Source organism: Thalassophryne amazonica, chromosome 4, assembly GCF_902500255.1.
Source record: "Thalassophryne amazonica chromosome 4, fThaAma1.1, whole genome shotgun sequence".
Classification (NCBI taxonomy): domain Eukaryota; kingdom Metazoa; phylum Chordata; class Actinopteri; order Batrachoidiformes; family Batrachoididae; genus Thalassophryne; species Thalassophryne amazonica.
The window spans coordinates 69790772-69812394 of record NC_047106.1 but is presented as its reverse complement, the minus strand read 5'-3'; the positions used below and the strand labels follow the sequence as shown (position 1 = coordinate 69812394).

Below are 21623 nucleotides of genomic sequence, written 5' to 3'. Positions count from 1 at the left end.
GAGAGACAGATGCAGAGAGATGGGAGGCAAATAACAACAACAATAATAACAGTACAAGAAGGAGCAATTAGAGGATGTAATACTTGAACTTTACTTGTATGATTTACAGAGGTGTCAAGTAACGAAGTACAAATACTTCGTTACTGTACTTAAGTACACTTTTTAGGTATCTATACTTTACTCCATTACTTATTTTTCTGCCTACTTCTGACTTCTACTCATTACATTTTCACACAAGTATCTGTACTTTCTATTCCTTACATTTTTAAAACAAACAGCCTCGTTACTCTTGGCTTCAGTTTAATGTTTATATATATATATTTCACGTCATGTGCGCCTGTAATCAACTTTTCTGCAGCGCGGCTTTGCTTTGAACCGTGAACCAATCGAAGCAGTGGTTCGCAGATTGAAGCAATGCTTCGACCTATTGCTTCGTTTATTCTTTCTTTCTTTCGCTTAATTTCCCCCGGTAAAACCCTAAAGAGCATACTTCTGTGAGTATTATTTACCTTTTCTATGTTAAACCGACCTGTTATGGTCTTCTGAAACAGCTGATAGATGTATTTTATAACTTAAAAACGGGAGCGATGCTAACGCGTTAGCATGTCTATGGCATTTTCAATGTTAAAACTTAGCATTAAGCAACTGCAGCTCATCACGTTCGGGTGCATTTGTTTTCAAATTGTAATATTTCTTAAATTTATTTTTCTTTATATATTAATAATCTAATGATTATTATATACAATTTTAGAGAAAGAGGCAAAAAAGAACCTGAATAGAAACACAACAGAAAATATAAAAGCAACTAACAATGAACATACATAAATAAATACATACATACATAAATAAATGTTTCCTGTGAACACCTAGTGACTCTTACACCTCCACTTCATCCCTGTCTTATTTAATGACAGTTTGTTTCGGTCAAACCATATTTTCAATGTGTTAATTTCTTCAGTGATTTTCTCCAGAACTATCTGCCAAACTAGAAAACTGCTGCATCCTAGTAAGAGCAGAATACTACTGGAATGAATTTGAGTAAGGAAAGTTGTGGGGGTTTTTTGTTTGTTTTTTCCTTCACTAAATGGATGCTGCACTCACTGCAGTTTATTGTCTGGAATAGTCCCAGATTGCATTTCAGAGCTTCTAGAATTGAAACATTTGCGTGCAGGTGGTGTTGGGGGATAACGTTGGGTTTTAGGTCTTGGGCCACATGTAGAATGAATCAGTTTTTAAATTAAGCTTTCAATTCATATAGTGGCATCTACCCCCTTTTTTTAAGGTTACTTTATACTTTTATTCTTTAAGTAGGTTTTGGAGCACATACTTTTCACTTTTACTTGAGTAAAGAGGTCAAGTTGATACTTCAACTTTTACCAGAGTGTTTTTAAACTGCAGTATCTATACTTCTACATAAGTAACAAATGTGTGTACTTTTGACACCACTGATGATTTAGAGTCATTTAAATTAATTGTTTGGTGTTCAGTGATGCCATAATATATTGTTCTGTGTGACTTGACATTTAATCAGTTCTGTCCAAAATTAATCCATTATCCTTAACTAACACGGAACCTTTCACCATATTTAGGCAATACAGGCTCCAAACTATTTTAGTTAAACAGTTATGCTCTTGAGTTTGACCTCAAGGTCACCAACATCAATGGTCATGTGACCAATAGAAAGGCAATGTATGACTTCATATCAGCGGTTAATAGTAACCATAGGTGGATCATAACCAATTCCTCAGAACAGCCATTCTAACACAGTAAATTTTGCAGAGTAAAATTTACTCTGCTTGGGATAACACTTGGTCCCAGTCCAAATACAGTTAAATATACTCTATCACAGTGTAAATCAACTCTAGCACAGTGCTAAATCAACACTTATTGGAGTAGAAGCACTTGATTTGACAAGGCGGTAGAGCTGATTTCACTCTATATTAGAGTGTACTTTACTCTATTTGGACTGGGACCAAATGTTATCCTGGCAGAGTATATTTTACTCAGCAAAATTTACTGTGTAAATTATTCCATATATATATATTGTCAGATCCCGCTTTTTAGATACACGGCACACGCTCACCCTCCGATGAGTGTGTTTGTGTAAAAACCAGCTCTCCGTCTCTGGGGTCTGACCTTCGTGTCTCCACGGGTATTACCCGGCAGGGCTGCACAAAGGCTGTTCAAGCTGGTGGCAAGGAGATTCGTCTAACTGCTCACTGCCTCCATCCGGACGTCCACCCGCTGAAGCTGATCTCGCACCCCGGTCGAATAGCCTTCTCAGGAACCAGGATACGAACCGGCCACGCCCGTTAACGGCAGCTCTCCTCTTATGGATCAGGGCTCTTGGAATGTTGCTAGATTCTGAATTTAGTGACTCGTACAGCGAGTCCCCAGGATGTGTTATTTTCATTAAAAAACCAGACTAACCTTTTAGAGCCTTTTTGATGTTGTACACCCAATAAACTTTAACTTTTACACCTTAAGAAGCATCAATAATCCAATGTCCAAGCCTTAACACTTTAACTGCATGCTTGGAAATTTATTGCAGGTTTTGCAAGTGCCAATAACATAATCAACATAGATTATATAGTGATAATTTCACAACAGTAATTCAAGTATAATTAGAATAATGATTGGCAGAGATTTTTGTTTTTAATTCAATAATTCTGACTGATCTTACTTTGACTGAGACTGGATTGACTTCTTAACAATTTTTTCTAGGAGTGAGGGAAGAAGGTTTTTGAGGTTAGGGTCCCCAGCTCGATGAACTTGATTTCCTCTTCATCAGCTATCAGTCGTTAGCTGACCACGATCCTTGTGTGATGTTGTAATCCTTCAGGAAGTTAATCCACATAAGAATTTATTTCGTCTTCAATCAACCAAAAGTTGATCTAATCCATTCTGGTATGCGGTGATGTTCCTTGAGAGAGAAATCGTTGAACATTCCCCACTCAGACTTAAGGCCAGTGGTTATTCTCCATTGTTCTGCTACTCCGTGACTGGACGGCCTGAGTAGGAGTTGAAATCTCTCTCAAATGATCTTTTATGGCTCCAATCCTCTCACTCCACGATTCCAATTGATGCTCACAAGATGGTCAAGTCTTGTGATTTCCTCGTAGCAGGGGAGTAGTGTCAACAGCACCTCTCCCTGGAAGAATAACCCCATTTACTGGTATTTCAACAGGTTATATATGTTCTTGACTCCAGTCGTCCTCAGATGATCTTGCTTACCATGGGGACACTGTTGACTCAAAACCTCCTCCCTTCTCCTTCCGCTTTACTGGAAATCCCCGCAAGCCCCTACCAGTAACTTATTTCTCAAGTTCCTTTTTTCTGTTAACACTTCAGCTTTTCTGAGAATTCATTCTTTTAAATCATTTCTTCAAAATCACATCAATCATATTCAATCATTTCATTACAACTCTCTTTTACATAAAAACAATTCATATGATCATATACAAACATTCTCATTCCTTATTATTCATTTCATATTTTACCAACATCTTAATCATTTGATCAGTTGTTTAACATCAGCTTTTCTTGCCCTGCTTGTGACAGCTTCTTCACTTCCTCTTTTTCTCTGACTCTGCACTCTTTATGAAAAACAACTCATATAATCATTAATTTCACTTATTCGTAAAATACATTTTCTAATCAACTCTTAATTTTAACACATTAATACTTCATTTGATCATACTTGTCATGTTAGAATAATTCTTAGACATATTCCATCGTCTTCACCACCGAGTTCATTCCGTGGGCCTCCCCATTTGCAATGGAAAAGTCCGGTACGACCTCACTTACTCCTGGAAGGTACCAAAAACTGTGCATTTTAATCCAACAGCATGTATATTAATTCCATGGCTCGTATTATATTCCAAGATGAAAACAAGCTGAAAGCAAGCTTAAAGTCATCTTTCCTGACACCCCCTCCATGACTTGAAGCTCCGCCGATCTCTCTATACTTCCATAAAAACATCCTCGTCGTCGTCGACAGGATGAAGGGTGAGCACTTCTTTTTCATCCACCATTGGAGACAGAACAGGAGGAGCTGGAGTTGAACGACACTCATCCAGCACCACGTACTCCTCTCCGCCCACCTGTAGATTGCCGTCGCCGTCAGAAGGCTGCTCGTCCAGTAGTGGTGATTGTGATGGTAATCCCAATGGAGACGGATTTACCTCATTTTCCTGAGATGATAATCCATCAGGGAACGATGGTGTGCATGGTGAAGTGGGGGTGACGGGTGTATAAGACGATGTAACTGGTGTAGATGGCCGCGGTGATGTATCCTTCGTTTGAGGTGAAGCTTCAGCGAGAATATCCTCAGGCTCGGGCTGTTGAATGTGTTCATCCAGGAAGACCTGCGTGAGGGCCTCCAAACACCAGTTCATGTCCTCGGTTTGCACCCCAACCTCCGCATTGCGCTGTGGAGATGAACGTGGAACTGGTGGTAATGAAGGACCAATGGCCACGATCCGGCCATCGGCAAGATGAGCTGTGGAGAATCTTATTCCCATAGGATACCTCCACATTTTGGTAAACACGGGCAATACATATATCCCTCTGGAGACACTATAGTGTCAGCTCGTATTTGATCAATCAAGAGAGAATGCCAGATCATGTCTGCTTCGATCTCAATTTTTAAGTATGCTTCTGTTGGTACCTGGGGCAGAAAAGAAGTATCCTTCCGTCCCACTATTCCCCGTGCCACTTGAACAGGGAAGTTGTTGCCATAACACGTCGGGCACCACAGAGTCGGTGTTATCTCCCAGAAGTAGAGCGCTTGTTCCAGGGTGGCTTGACAATGAATACATCTTATATCCCCCTATAGTGTAAGAGGAAACATTAGTCTTTTAACTATTATATTGCAAGCAAGCAAAAGTGTTCATCTGGATTACTCAGATGTACGCAGAGATGCCTCATGATCACCGTAGGAGAGTGGGACTGTGGTGACGTTGCCATTCCCGCTGTAGCTGAAGGAGCCGTACGCGGGAAGCAAGCATCATAGGTCGTAAACCATATAGCAGGAGTAGTTGACTAACCATGGACAGCCAGTATAAAGCTGATAACATTCCCCATCCTAAGGCCCAAATTATGATAAGTCCAAGTTTGTAGAGCCAAGGTTTCTTACGTTGTACGGCTCCAGTTAATGTAGCTATGTACGCCAACAGGGTCAAGGCCATCACAGCTTCGCACACAATGTCAGCTATCACTGCCGGGGCGTAAAAGATTGCTGTCATATCTATCACCATCCAAATTGTAATTGATGTGTACTGCCATATTCCCCAACAGTCAAACTGGAGAGTAAGCGACCGAGGACGTGAGTGATGAATAAAGACAACCCTAGGTCACTTTGACCATAGTGCAGATTGATGATCGCCAATCTGACACATCCATGTAGTAGCGTTACTATTCGCAGTGGTTGTTGTAAGTCCCAACGGCCGACACAGCAGTATAGCAGCCATATTAACAGTAGTGCAATAAACTCCACTCTACTCACTTTGAAGATGGTGTCATTTACGCCAGTATTGTTGTACATTGTGCTCTCTTATTCTTTTACTTATCTCCTTAAGTTTGTACGCTGTTATGTAGATGCTTCTTCTTCCTTCACTCCCCAAGTCAGAATGAACAGGGCGTGTCTCGGCATCGGGCCTTTGTAGGCTTCATCACTCCTCCCCTAACGGAGGAGGGGCTCCATATCACTGCGTTGTGTGCTCCTCCCACACAAGCGCAGGGTGGCTGCGAAACCACGTACCATTATTGTAAATCCGATTGGGTCCCAACCATCGTAACCGACAATTTCTTGTCCTTCCATAGACTTTTCTTGAAGGCGTATCCTTCCTCAAGCATTATCAAAGCATCACCAACAAATGGCACTATGTGGCCTAGGACCTGCTTCCTTTTCGACATTCCATGTCCCAGGACAGCCTTGGCACATCCAACGTATGGGTGGAAAAGCTCTTATCCATACGCCAGCACTGTTCTTCTCCCAAACTGTTTGATGGCCGTAAGTGTCATACTCACCATCATAGTAAGCATCACAATATTCTTCCCAGCCAGGAACATTTCTACAATTTTGGCGGGCAAGGCTTATCGTGCATGTGGTATTACGTCTATTACAAATCATTTTCCAGGGCTGTGGCGTAACATAAGGGTTTGGTCTCCAGTACACTGGACCAGGTAGCTCTGTCTCTGGAGTAGACCGTGGCGATGTATTGATATTTAACCCAATAATTATTACTTTGATCCAAACAGGGGAATACCCAATCTTCAACTTCATATTCTCCATTCCCCACCAGGTGACGTCCTTACTACGCCTAACTCCTTCCTGCCATGCTTGAAGGGTCCCCTTAATGGTTAGAATCTGTAACAACTGTGTACAGTTATACCCATCTTAGCCAATTCCCTGTCTTAATTTGGTTTATGGACATCGGGGGGATTTACCAGAACCTTCAGCCAAATTATTATGGTATTCTGTCTCATGTAAGCTTCCATAGATTTTATTCACCACGCATTGATCAATTTTGCTAAAATCTTCCTGAGGTACTGACCTTAGCTCATCAGGCTTTGGTAGTTTTTGCACATAGAATTTTGCTTTATGTGGACCCCGCAAACTATGCCCAGTCCACGTGTATCCCTTCGGAAAATTCCCCTCAAAATGTATCAGTGGAACGCTCCAGATCCACGGAAAAGTGTTGTTAAGCCATTCATCATGTTTTGCCTCCTGTTTCTGTTTCCAAGTAATCCTATTTATCAAATCGATGACTGGTGCACACCATGTAATTTTGAGATTTACATCCAATAGGTCGATTCCAATAACATCTATCTAATTTTGCTACTTTTTTCTTTTACACAATAATCATGAATCTTCGTCCATCTTTTTTTAGCCGCATTATCAATACTTGTAACTTTTGGTTCTAATACTTGCTGGGTATCTTGTGTTGGCGATGTAGGGAGTGGTTTGGTTTTCCCCTGTGTTGGTGATATCTTTGTGGACCTCACCGATGCTGCTGGTGAGATGGCGGTTGGTTTGGAATATGGTATCCCTGCTCCCATGCCGGTAGCGTTGTTCAGCGGAGGGACTATTGTAGATGTAGTATCCACTTTCGGCACTCTGCTGCGGTGTTGTCACAGTGAGGTTATAATTACCCCAATGTTTCCAGGTAGGCATTATCATTGCAAACATCGTCTTGGTAATGCTGGAAAAACAGCTTCTTTTTCCCAATATCCTGCTCGATAGCCCAACAGTACTCTGTATCCCCATGAGCAATACCAGGCTGGCTCGCCAGGTTCAGGTCTTATCCAAGTGCAGCCTACTTCTCTTCGCTCTCTTTGTTTTAACCGTAAGATGGTTGCCACGATAATCTCTTGATCCCTCACTTGTAGGTTTTGAAGGATGTCTGCTCTGGTGGTCAGGTTGTAATTGGTGGTGACGGTTGGAAATTCCCCACTGTCGTTCAAGTATTGCAGCCACTTATTCTTTAGCATCTGCTGGGTTAGGTTCTTCATCTTTGCCCATTTCTCTGTAGAATTCTGGTCCCATATCATGTAGATGTTTCTTGATTCAACTCCCCAACATGTCTGTTGGAAAGTTTTAGTTGTTGCGTACTGGACCCTGATATGGGTTAAGGTCCAGGGCGTACTACCTAGTGGTACAGGATAGCTAGAAATACAGCATGCCGACTAATATTGCTGTAAGTCTGGCCATCCAACTCCAACATTGGAGGCACTTTTCTTCCACGGCTGACTTTGTTGCTGCTGCTTTCTTCCAACTTTTCGTATAGAATTCACTTGGTACTGGTGGCAGCGCTCCAGCTTTTGGGGTCGTTGCAGCAGTGGCATTTCTATGCCAAGCTCTTCTTCTCTTGGTCTTTCGTTGATTCTTTGAGGTTGGATCCGTGTCTGCAGACGAAATCCTTCTACGAAATCCTACAGCAACAACAAACCTTGGATTACTGGAAAACTGAGGCAGCTCTGCCAAGCCAAGGAGGTGGCCTACAGAATTGGAAACAGGCTCCAGTACAAGTAGGCCAGAAACAAACTGACAAAGGAGATCAGAATAGCTAAGTGGAGCTACCCTGATAGGCTGAAAAAGCAATTCTCAGCCACCGATCCTGCAGCAGGTGGGAGGTGTTCAGCATGCCACAAACTACAGGAGACCATCCTCCCACCCTGCGGTGAACCCCCGTCTGGCTGAGGAGCTGAACCTGTTTTACGCCAGGTCTGAAAGGGACCCTAAGGCCCCTTTCACACTGGGGCTGCTCCCAGTTGCTTTCCTGTGGTGTCATGACGACGCAGGAATACCTGCATCAGGTGCGCGCAGCATGGGGCAGAGAGGAGGTGAGAACGCAGCTGCAGGTTCTCTGCACAGAGAAGTCAGAGTGCATAATTTGGCTGCAGACAGACTGTGCACTCTGACTCTCTTCTGCTTTATATTTGTTCTTGTGCAGAGCTGCAGGGCTGCGATCTGAGTTCTGTTATAGCTCTTTCCTCCTTTTATCGCAAACGAACTGTCCGTAAGCAAATGTGGAGATGTCTGGAGTTCTACTTGATGTTGACATGTCCTGTCTCAGGACTTATGTCCTTTTTTGTCCTTTTTTTTAACTGTGATGTGAGAGTTTGAGCAGAGAACAAAGAACTATGCGTGCAGCCAGACTTTATTTTATTTTAATTGCTCACATGTGCGTGCGGTGAACGAACGTCCATGAGTGGACTAGAGATGTCCGGACTTTTTACTGGATATTTCTGGCAATCAGTCTGTGAGCAGGACTTTTATGGATTTTATTTAAACACATTTGTGAGAGAAGAAGCTGCTGCTGCCTCACAGTGCCTCTCTTTACCAGACAGCTCCACACAGAGAAGGAGCTGCGCTGCAATCAGCATTGTTTTTCAGTGGTCTTTTTTTTTTCAGCATGTAGTTTTTATTGCATTGAGTACACGGTATAAAAACAATCCTGCATGATTTATACTGCGGGAACAATGGAACAACACAGCAGGAGTCATAAAATAGTTTCAGAGTCACACCGGGTAACGCCTCTTTGCCCCGAGTTATGCCTCTTTGCCCAACTTGCGCTGGAACCACTTCCTTTCTGCGTTGAGCACAGGACGCCAAAAAAATTAAACAGGTTTAAATTTCGGCATTGGACTTGCTTCCTCCTTTGTGCCCCTCGCGCTGTTGTGGGGCCGAGCTGCATTGTCTCGGCACTGAATTGCTTCCACGTGGCGTCGTCATAATGACGCACTGCGCAACTGGGAGCAACCGGGGCACCCCCGGTGTGAAAGGGGCTTAATACACCCCTCACCCACCCCAACAAAACAGACTTTCTGCTCCCATAGCCACCCCCCCCCCCCCATCTGGAAAACCACCGCACTAGCGATCTATGAAGAGGAGGTGTGCCAGCACTTTCGCAAGCAAAAAGTTGTCACCCATCTTCATCAGAATCTTCAACAGCTCTCTGGATCTGTGTGTGGTCCCTTCCTGCCTTCAAATGCTCCATTATTATCCCAGTCCCAAAGAAACCCTCCATGACAGGACTAAATGACTACAGGTCCGTTGCCCTGACATCTGTAGTCATCTTTTGAAAAGCTGGTGTTGAGCCACCTGAAAGACATCACAGGACCCTTGCTGGACCCCCTGCAATTTGCCTACCGGGCAAACAGGTCAGTTGAGAATGCAGTCAACATGGGTCTGCATTACATCCTGCAGCACCTGCACTTGTCAGAGACGTATGTGAGGATCCTGTTCATTGACTTCAGCTCGACGTTCAACACCATCATCTCCGACATTCTCCACAAAAAACTCTCCAACCTCTCTGTGCCAGCTCCCACCTGTCGGTGTTTCTCCAACTTCCTGATGGACAGGACACAGCAGTGAGGCCGGGGAGCATCACATCCAGCACCAAACAATCAGCACTGGCGTTCCTCAGGGGTGTGTGCTCCCCAAGACTAGACTCTAGAGATGATAGTAGACTTCAAGAAGAACCCACCGTCCCCACACATCCTCAACAACACTGTGCCTACTGTGGACACTTGCCGGTTCATGGAATCCACCATCTCCTAGATCTGAAGTGGAACGTCCCACATAGACTCCATTCAGGACAAAGGCACAGCAGGAAGGTGTACTTCCTCAGATGGTAGCTCTCATGACAAACTTTCACCAGTCGGTATCAGAATTAACAGACATTTTTCCAAAACAATCCATCTATTCCTGAAGATGTTGGGGGGAAATGTGCTCTCAAACTGGACGAAAATGTTTTGTTAGTTTCTGCTTCAAGTTAACTTTGAACATCAGACCGGAGCTGTCAGGCTTTTGAACAAACTGACAGGTTTTCTGGGAGCTGAGTATGAAAATCAGGGCGGTCTTACTGATTGGCCACAGGCATGTTGTAGCCTGTTTTTATTTCAGCCACATATTGTGCCGTCAAATACAAATGAACCTGCATAAGCTGCAGAGAAGCGTAGAGGTGGTGAGAGCTCTGTCATGTAGTTGAGGCCATTCATAATTCCTTTGATGGGTTTTTAGTGCGTTGCCTGTCACAGAGCACTATGAATGAGTGGATGTGTGTCTGCGTGGGCAGAATGCACGCTTATGTGGGTGTTTCTGTCAGCTGAGAGCAGTTCTGTAGCTCAGCTGCTGAAATTGTCCTGAGAGCACAAAATGTGCTCAGCTTCATCCGGTACAGGCTTTTCACCTGTTGTCAAAATAAATAAACTACTTTAATGCAAACTGCAAAGGTGTCATCAAAACATTTTCACCTTCAGGTGTGTTCTTGTTCTATAATAATGACTTTCAACGGGGCACAGTTGCAGTTATTTCAAAGTAAATAAACCCTTACTTTCCTCTAAATTAAAGAGAAACCCAGTTTGCCACTCTCCCAAAGCCTGGACCCGCTAGGTCTGAGACCTTCTGGAAGTACGAGGTCTGTTAGAAAAGTATCTGACCTTTTTATTTTTTGCAAAAACCTGATGGATTTGAATCATGTGTGCTTGCATGAGCCAACCTTGAACCTTCATGCGCATGCATGAATTTTTTCACGCCTGTCGATTGCGTCATTTGCTAGTAAGCAGTCTTTGTGTGAGGATGGGTGTAGTCTCGTCCGATTTTCTTTGCAAAGAAATGGTGGAACCACTGGAGCAGCGCGACTGTATCAAATTTTGCCAGAAACTGGGCGACAGCCAGGTGGAAACCATTCGGATTATTCAAACGGCTTTTGGTGGCGATCCTATGGGCATCACACAGATTAAGGAGTGGTACAACCAGTTTAAAGACGGCTGCACAACGGTGGGGAGCGAGCCACGCTCCGGTCGGCCATCAACACGCTGAAACAACCAGATCATTTCCAAAGTGAATGCTGTGGTGATGTGGGACCGTCGTGTGACTGTCCGAGAAATTGCGGAAGAGGTGGACATCAGCACTTTTTTGGCACATTCCACTGTGACAGAAGATTTGGCCATGAAAAGAGTTGCAGCGAAATTCATGCCGATGGCTTCGGCACAAAGCTGCTGGCGGAGCAAAAGCGCCTTCGTGTTGAAGTCTCACAGGACATGTTGTGACATGCCCACCTCTTCCACCATTCGGAAGATTCAGACGGCTTTCGGTGGCTTTTCAGTCGTGTGACTATCGAGAAATTGTCTGAATAATCCGGAATGGTTTCCACCTGGCTGTCGCCCAGTTTCTGCCAAATTTGATGCAAGTCGCGCTGCTCCAGTCGTTCCGCCATTTCCTTGCAAGAAAATCGATGAGAGACTACACCCATCCTCACACAAAGACTGCTTACCAGCAAATGACGCAATCAACAGGCGTGAAAAAATTCACGCATGCGCACGAAGGTTCAAGGTTGGCTCATGCAAGCACACGTGATTCAAAATCATCAGGTTTTTGCAAAAAATAAAAAGGTCGGATACTTTTCTAACAGACCTCGTACACTTTTAAATGGGAGACTCAAGTGGTGAGAGCTGCAGTGAACAAGCTCTCTTCCTCTTTGTTGCTGCAGGGAGTAAAGTTAGAAATGTAAAGCTTCTGCTGAAAACCTGTATGTTTTTAGGCTTTAGAAAAACCCCGTATGTACCCTGTAATACACAGTGATTAGATCGGTCGGACGGCGGACGGACAGACAGATGGATGGATGTCCATCCCCTCAAATTTGTGAACACAGTGACTTATACACCAATAAATGCAATCATCTTGTACATGTCCAATTTAGAAGGACATAACAAGGACAGTCTGATTAAAATCTGGTTAAGTTTCTGGTGTTCCCAAGCAGTCTTTTAGGCAGGTATGTTGGAGCGGACCTTTTTACTACAGTATCACAACTGTAGACCCAAAACATCAACATGGAATTGTTAACAGTTTACCTCAGTCACACCCTGTGCGTCTGTTGATGAGAGAGGGAAAGATGACCAGGACTCAGTCAGTTTTCAGACTGACCTCGCCTTAATACAGAAAATGAGCCAAAGTAACAATAACAGAGAGTCTCTGGGTTCACGCTTAGTTTGCCCTAGCAATCAGGATCTGGGCAGGAACCCTGTCTACCTCTCCCTGAACCCATATACTATCTGAGTTTCTGTCTAAACATTGTGTCACTATGCTAAGATGTTGTATTCTTTCTTAATTGGTCCACTTCCTGTCCTGCGCGCAGTGCAGTCTTGTTTCTTCTTGTATCCCAGCACTGATCAAGACCTAAAAAGGAAATATCATACACCCCCCCACCCCGATTGAGCTGCACGTGTCACCCCTGCCTCAATGAGAAAAACAACTTGACCTTGTCTCCTGATTGCCCAGTAAGACAAACAAATATGGCCTTGTCTCAGTTACACGAATCATCAGAAAAATAGAAAAACATGTTTTCACATCCCGTCTCAATAGTGGTTTATCAGCACTTTTAACATGCAAAGGCACAGTGGTTTTATTCAGGTCACAATAGAAAGATAAGCTAGCATAAGAAAAAGAAAATGTAACTAATAAAGAATAAAATCACCATAATATTTTTACAGGCACTAATCATGACCTACCTTGCTTCATTTCTAAAATCTAACAGTGTCAAGCATACAAAAAGTGGCACAGCTGCACAATAATTTTATGACATACATGATGGAAATTAGAAGCAGGTGTTGTTGACATTACATGTAGTGCAGGTTGAAATATACCTGTTAGTGTGTTTTATTTCCAACACTGAGAACATGAGTTCAGATATTTCATTTTTTGTTGTTAGAGAATTTGATTGTTTAAAAGTCCATGTGACCACTACATGCCTAATATTTTGAAATGTGGGTTTGGTGTCACTGTGCTCTGAGCACTTTAGAGCAAATTGGTTAATAGTGAGGCATCCAATCAGATGAATTTAACTCTATAAAATACAACACTCAAAACTACAAGAGAGGATGTCTACATGAAAGGAATTGCCACACTTTAATTACAGGCGAGGTTTATGATGAGTTGAAGTCTGAATGTATGTGTATTTTTTTATTTTCTTGCTTGCCCAGGTACCATCCCGCCATTACAGACAGGAGATCCCATCTCAGACAACATGTCAGGCAGCGGTGGTCTGAAGATGGTGGTGACCATCACGTCTGTTTTGGTGGTCGCTGTACTGGTCTTCATCATGCTTATGGTGCTGAAGAGGAGGAGGAGGGAGCAGAAACTTAAGAGACTCAGAGGTGAATCACATTATTGTCTGATAGAATGCAAATTTGACCTAAGGAAAAATGAAGTATCACTGTCTGAGTAAAGCTATGGTGTGTAGGATTTAGGGGCATTTGTTAGCAGAAATGGAATATAGCATTAATAACCATCTCTTCATTAGTGTATAAATATCGGAAAGGTTTTTCACAAGTTTAAAGTAGGCCCTTCAGACTTGCATGGGAACGGGCTCCCTCATGGACACCACCATGTTGCACTATTATGTTGCACTGGCATTTGCACCAGCATGTTACACTGTCATCTTAGGGCCCTGACCCACTGGTGTTAGGAGGATTTGCGTATGGATTGCGCACAAAATTGGCCCATATTCACCAAACATCCGCAATATCCGTGAACATGCTGTATGAGCCGGCCCGTCATCCGAACACGCCCGTGATCATCCTCAGAGGCACGCATGTCCGCATCCAGGATTTTTAAGTAGCTCAAAAATCTGATGCAGATGACATCCGCCTTACATACTCCAGATATACTCAATTCATACACAATACATACTCACTTTATGCGCTGTATATCTGCCGTTAACCGCTGATATCCGCAACTGACGGGGATTTGTGGCTTGGCAGCGGACTGGGACAGTGTGTAAAACATATATTGCGTGCCCATCATGTCCACATCACAAACTCAAATATTTGTAGCGAATGCATACAGACTGGCCACGAATAAAGCGTTTTTATTACATCTGCTTTGCAGCTGATTTGCGGACAATCTGTGAATACATAACAACACGTCATGTAAACCCAAAGTACTATATTGGCCGAAAGAGACATACCTGCCAGTCAGTGCCGGTCCGGTTGTGTAGATCCACAAAGACGTAGCTGCTGGCGCTGCAATTGGGTCTCCTCCAGGACTTTTATTTAACACCAACAAAAGGAAGAGTTGCTGTTTAGCCACAACTCACGCTGAAGTCTCTTTCTGTGACACTCTCAAAAAAAAAAAAAAAAAAGCCATCTCACACCCCGAGCGGCTTCCCCCCCTCCCACTCCCCAAACTCGTTAACAGTTAACCCTCACATGACAACATGAACAATAACTCTGTGATCAACTTGTCCAAGTCCAGCACTTGCTCCAGAGGCTGTATTGTTGGTGTGAATAGTGATGCCGACGGCCCGAGTGCGCTTATTTTATGACCGCAATGCAGATGCCGTGCACGCGCAACATGTGCGAGATGCATTCATAATACACCCGTAATACTGCTGTGATAATCTCAATATGTCGGATCTGTGTCAACATGTGGCAGGAGTGTACAGAAAAACCTGAGGGACTAATCTGCTCAAAACAGAGTGACTGAATAACCAGAAAATGAGAAAGACTAAACTAGAACGGAACTCAATAAGTGGCTGACGTGTGACATAATTCTCAAAACCTAACTTGATAACACAGAATGACTATATAAGAAACAGAAACTAAACTAGAACCAAACTTATGTGGGTGAAGTGTAACAAATCATAAAACCAAGACTAAAGTGTAAGAAACAGAAAATAAACACTCAGAGCCGAACAGAAGGACCAAGACAGGGAATGGACGGAGACTGGGGGACAAAAGCAGATTCTGGGCCAGTCCAGGGCCAAAGCATGACAGGATCAGTTTCCTCACTACATGCATTATATAACCGTGATTGTTATATATATTCGCTATATATTATTAATATATTCGTAATTCATACTGGGACGTTTGTCATTTTTGGCCATTTTTGTTGCGGACGACAACGAACACCCGCAATTTGTATACTCAATTCATGCGTAATTAATCCTCTCCCCAGTGGGACAGGGCCCTTACACCGCCATACTGCATCATCATGTTGCACTGCCATGTTACACCATCATGTTACACCGCCATGTTGCACTGCCATCTTACAATGTCATGTTGCACCATCATGTTGCACTGTCATCTTACAATGTCATGTTGCACCATCATGTTGCACCGCCACGTTGCACCATCATGCTGCACTACCATGTTGCACCATCATGTTACACCGCCTTCTTACACTGTCATGTTGCACAATAATGCTGCACTGCCATGTTGCACCATCATGTTACAGCGCCATCTTACACTGTCATGTTGCACCATTATGCTGCACTGCTACACTGCAGCATCATCTTACACTGCCATGTTGCACATCATGTTACACTGCCATGTTGCACCATTATGCTGCACCATCATGTTGTACCATGGTGCTGCACTGCCATGTTTCACCACCATATTGACACAGTACACCATGTGTATTTTGCAGAAAAAAAAAAAAAGAGGAATCAGTGACTGTTTCCCTATACACTGTCTCCCGGGTGCCTGTGCAGGCACTGGGAGACAGTGTATAAAATGAGAACCCTCACTTTTTGTGAAATGGAGGATTATACATATTGCTTTTCACAAGAGAAGGCAGGGGAGCATGAATCATAGCTGCCAAGGAAACAAATAAATAAATAAAAGAAGATAAAATAATTGAAACAAAATCGTGACCGCAAACACCATAATGCAATCTATAATCTCACCACTAGATGTTGCTAAATCCTACACACTGTATCTTTAATTATCTAAAATTGTGATTGTTAATATAGAAGCTTTCTGGTGGAAATTCTGTTGCTGTGCCAATGTCTGTTTTGTTTTTTTGTCTGTCCCCTCACTCACTCACACATGATTTTGTTTCTCTTTTCATAAGAGGAAATGTCATTGATTGCAAAGTATTTGTACTGTAGTAGCTTATCATCTAGGACAGTACCATTATGTATTAACTGCCTCTATGCTGACTTCACAGATGCCAAAAGTCTGGCAGAAATGCTGATGAGGTACGTATGCTTAATTTTAATTTATTTCTCTCTGCTTTCTGGTAAGCAGTGAACATAAATCACAATGTCACTCTGAGTTACACTTCCTATCACTAAAAATCACATACATCACACAGAGAATATGCCATCCCTGCTGCCTTCTTAAAGCTACTTATCATCTTAAATGGAATTGAATTTGCTGCAATATAATGCAAACTCGGGCAGAGGAAGAGTCAGGAATTTTTCCCATTAATCTCCTCAGTAAGAACACTCGGACTCCAGACGCAGCCAACAAGCAGCAGCAGACGTTAAGAATGCACATCGACATCCCCAGAGCTCAGCTCCTCATTGAGGAGAGGGACACAATGGAGACAATTGGTAAGACACCTGAGGCGAGGCGGGCCGCTGATTCAGGCTCCACATGCACTATAATTATACTCAACAAAAGTATAAATGCAACACTTTTGGTTTTGCTCCCATTTTGTATGAGATGAACTCCAAAGATCTAAAACTTTTTCCACATACACAATATCACCATTTCCCTCAAATATTGTTCACAAACCAGTCGAAATCTGTGATAGTGAGCACTTCTCCTTTGCTGAGATAATCCATCCCACCTCACAGGTGTGCTATATCAAGATGCTGATTAGACACCATGATTAGTGCACAGGTGTGCCTTAGACTGTCCACAATAAAAGGCCACTCTGAAAGGTGCAGTTTTGTTTATTGGGGGGGGGGATACCAGTCAGTATCTGGTGTGACCACCATTTGCCTCATGCAGTGCAACACATCTCCTTCGCATCATCCGTGAAGAGAACACCTCTCCAACGTGCCAAACGCCAGTGAATGTGAGCATTTGCCCACTCAAGTCGGTTACGACGACGAACTGGAGTCAGGTCGAGACCCCGATGAGGACGACGAGCATGCAGATGAGCTTCCCTGAGACGGTTTCTGACAGTTTGTGCAGAAATTCTTTGGTTATGCAAACCGATTGTTTCAGCAGCTGTCCAAGTGGCTGGTCTCAGACGATCTTGGAGGTGAACATGCTGGATGTGGAGGTCCTGGGCTGGTGCGGTTACACGTGGTCTACGGTTGTGAGGCTGGTTGGATGTACTGCCAAATTCTCTGAAACGACTTTGGAGACGGCTTATGGTAGAGAAATGAACATTCAATACACGAGCAACAGCTCTGGTTGACATTCCTGCTGTCAGCATGCCAATTGCACGCTCCCTCAAATCTTGCGACATCTGTGGCATTGTGCTGTGTGATAAAACTGCACCTTTCAGAGTGGCCTTTTATTGTGGCCAGTCTAAGGCACACATGTGCACTAATCATGGTGTCTAATCAGCATCTTGGTATGGCACACCTGTGAGGTGGGATGGATTATCTCAGCAAAGGAGAGGTGCTCACTATCACAGATTTAGACTGGTTTGTGAACAATATTTGAGAGAAATGGTGATATTGTGTATGTGGAAAAAGTTTTAGATCTTTGAGTCCATCTCATACAAAATGGGAGCAAAACCAAAAGTGTTGCATTTATATTTTTGTTGAGTGTATATCTGACAGAATCCACTTCCTTGCATCCTGTTTCCTAGATGACAGGTCCACTGTGCTGTTGACAGACAATGACTTTGGCGAGACTAATAAGCAGAAGTCCGCCACGGTGACCCACACAGTCCACTACCAGTCCCTGTCCCAGGCCACGGGACCACTGGTGGACGTGTCCGATGCCAGGCCTGGAACCAGTGAGTCCCACCACCGTCAGTGCTCAACATTTATTTTCTTTATTACTAACATTGCTGCTGCTCCATGTCATGTGTTACTAACAATAATACTTTTTAAAAGTTTTTTTTTCTTTTTAGGTTTTTCTTGTTGAATATTTATACGAGGTCTGTTAGAAAACTATCCGACCTTTTTATTTTTTTTAAAAACTATATGGATTTGAATCATGTGCGCTTGCATCAGCCAAGCTTGAACCTTCATGCGCATGCGTGAGTTTTTTCACGCCTGTCGGTTGCGTCATTCGCCTGTGGGCAGGCTTTGTGTGAGCACTGGTCCTCCCCCTCATCGGATTTTCATTGTCAGGGAAATGGCTGAGCGATTGGAGCAGTGCTGAATCAAATTTTTCCAGAAACTGTGAGAGACAGCCAGGTAGAAACCATTCGGAAGATTCAGACGGCTTTCAGTGAGGATACTCTCGGCGTCACACAGATTAAGGAGCATTACAACCGGATTAAAAATGGCCCACAGCGGCGGAGGGCGCGCCGCGCTCCGAGCGGCCATCGACAGGCTGAAACGACCAGATCATTTCCAAAGTGAAGGCTGTGTTAATCCGGGACGTGGTCTGACTAGCAGAGAAATTGCAGAAGAGTTGGACATCAGCACTTTCGCGGCACATTCCACTGTTACTGAGATTTTGTAATGAAAGACGTGCAGAGGAATTTGCGCGTCGGGACGGAGCCGCAATGGTGCACAACAAAAAGCACGTCCGTGTTGGAAGTCTCACAGGACAAGTTGTGACATGCCCAGCTGTTACACAGTGTCTCGGATACTCACTCGACTGAAAAGCCACCGAAAGCCGTCTGAATCTTCCGAATGGTTTCCACCTGGCTGTCTCTCACAGTTTCTGGAAAAATTTGATTCAGCGCTGCTCCAATCGCTCAGCCATTTTCCTGACAATGAAAATCCGACGAGGGGGGTGGACCAGTGCTCACTCAAAGCCTGCCCACAGGCGAATGACGCAACTGACAGGCGTGAAAACACTCACGCATGCGCACGAAGGTTCAAGCTTGGCTGACGCAAGCGCACATGATTCAAATCCATATAGTTTTTTTAAAAAATAAAAAGGTTGAATAGTTTTCTAACAGACATCGTATAGCCACATATACCAAATTAAATGTGTTTTAGGGTTTCAAATGAAATCAAATGTATTCATATATTGCCAAATCACAAAATACATCATCCTCAAGCACATAACATACAGAACATACTATATGCTTTGTAGAGACCTGATATGTCATAAAGAGTGAGCACCAGGTCACTAAGTTGAGAAAGAAAACTCTTTTCTTACAAGAAGAAACCTACATCAGAACAAGACTCTGTGGTGAGGCCATCAGCCATGATTGGTTGGGTTTAGGGAGAAAGAGAGACAGATGCAGAGAGATGGGAGGCAAATAACAACAACAATAATAACAGTACAAGAAGGAGCAATTAGAGGATGTAATACTTGAACTTTACTTGTATGATTTACAGAGGTGTCAAGTAACGAAGTACAAATACTTCGTTACTGTACTTAAGTACACTTTTTAGGTATCTATACTTTACTCCATTACTTATTTTTCTGCCTACTTCTGACTTCTACTCATTACATTTTCACACAAGTATCTGTACTTTCTATTCCTTACATTTTTAAAACAAATAGCCTCGTTACTCTTGGCTTCAGTTTAATGTTTATATATATATATTTCACGTCATGTGCGCCTGTAATCAACTTTTCTGCAGCGCGGCTTTGCTTTGAACCGTGAACCAATCGAAGCAGTGGTTCGCAGATTGAAGCAATGCTTCGACCTATTGCTTCGTTTATTCTTTCTTTCTTTCGCTTAATTTCCCCCGGTAAAACCCTAAAGAGCATACTTCTGTGAGTATTATTTACCTTTTCTATGTTAAACCGACCTGTTATGGTCTTCTGAAACAGCTGATAGATGTATTTTATAACTTAAAAACGGGAGCGATGCTAACGCGTTAGCATGTCTATGGCATTTTCAATGTTAAAACTTAGCATTAAGCAACTGCAGCTCATCACGTTCGGGTGCATTTGTTTTCAAATTGTAATATTTCTTAAATTTATTTTTCTTTATATATTAATAATCTAATGATTATTATATACAATTTTAGAGAAAGAGGCAAAAAGAACCTGAATAGAAACACAACAGAAAATATAAAAGCAACTAACAATGAACATACATAAATAAATACATACATACATAAATAAATGTTTCCTGTGAACACCTAGTGACTCTTACACCTCCACTTCATCCCTGTCTTATTTAATGACAGTTTGTTTCGGTCAAACCATATTTTCAATGTGTTAATTTCTTCAGTGATTTTCTCCAGAACTATCTGCCAAACTAGAAAACTGCTGCATCCTAGTAAGAGCAGAATACTACTGGAATGAATTTGAGTAAGGAAAGTTGTGGGGGTTTTTTGTTTGTTTTTTCCTTCACTAAATGGATGCTGCACTCACTGCAGTTTATTGTCTGGAATAGTCCCAGATTGCATTTCAGAGCTTCTAGAATTGAAACATTTGCGTGCAGGTGGTGTTAGGGGATAACGTTGGGTTTTAGGTCTTGGGCCACATGTAGAATGAATCAGTTTTTAAATTAAGCTTTCAATTCATATAGTGGCATCTACCCCCTTTTTTTAAGGTTACTTTATACTTTTATTCTTTAAGTAGGTTTTGGAGCACATACTTTTTCACTTTTACTTGAGTAAAGAGGTCAAGTTGATACTTCAACTTTTACCAGAGTGTTTTTAAACTGCAGTATCTATACTTCTACATAAGTAACAAATGTGTGTACTTTTGACACCACTGATGATTTAGAGTCATTTAAATTAATTGTTTGGTGTTCAGTGATGCCATAATATATTGTTCTGTGTGACTTGACATTTAATCAGTTCTGTCCAAAATTAATCCATTATCCTTAACTAACACGGAACCTTTCACCATATTTAGGCAATACAGGCTCCAAACTATTTTAGTTAAACAGTTATGCTCTTGAGTTTGACCTCAAGGTCACCAAACATCAATGGTCATGTGACCAATAGAAAGGCAATGTATGACTTCATATCAGCGGTTAATAGTAACCATAGGTGGATCATAACCAATTCCTCAGAACAGCCATTCTAACACAGTAAATTTTGCAGAGTAAAATTTACTCTGCTTGGGATAACACTTGGTCCCAGTCCAAATACAGTTAAATATACTCTATCACAGTGTAAATCAACTCTAGCACAGTGCTAAATCAACACTTATTGGAGTAGAAGCACTTGATTTGACAAGGCGGTAGAGCTGATTTCACTCTATATTAGAGTGTACTTTACTCTATTTGGACTGGGACCAAATGTTATCCTGGCAGAGTATATTTTACTCAGCAAAAT

The 21623-nt window shown here is 42.7% G+C and overlaps 1 protein-coding gene across 1 annotated transcript in view; it reads left to right on the top strand.

Annotated features, from left to right (window-relative positions):
- Positions 1-21623, top strand: part of dscamb (Down syndrome cell adhesion molecule b) — a 498706-nt gene that overhangs the window by 409529 nt on the left and 67554 nt on the right. Inside the window, 2 exon segments of the mRNA XM_034168081.1 lie at positions 1172-1174; positions 18062-18211. Coding sequence (XP_034023972.1) covers positions 1172-1174; positions 18062-18211 — 153 coding nt within the window.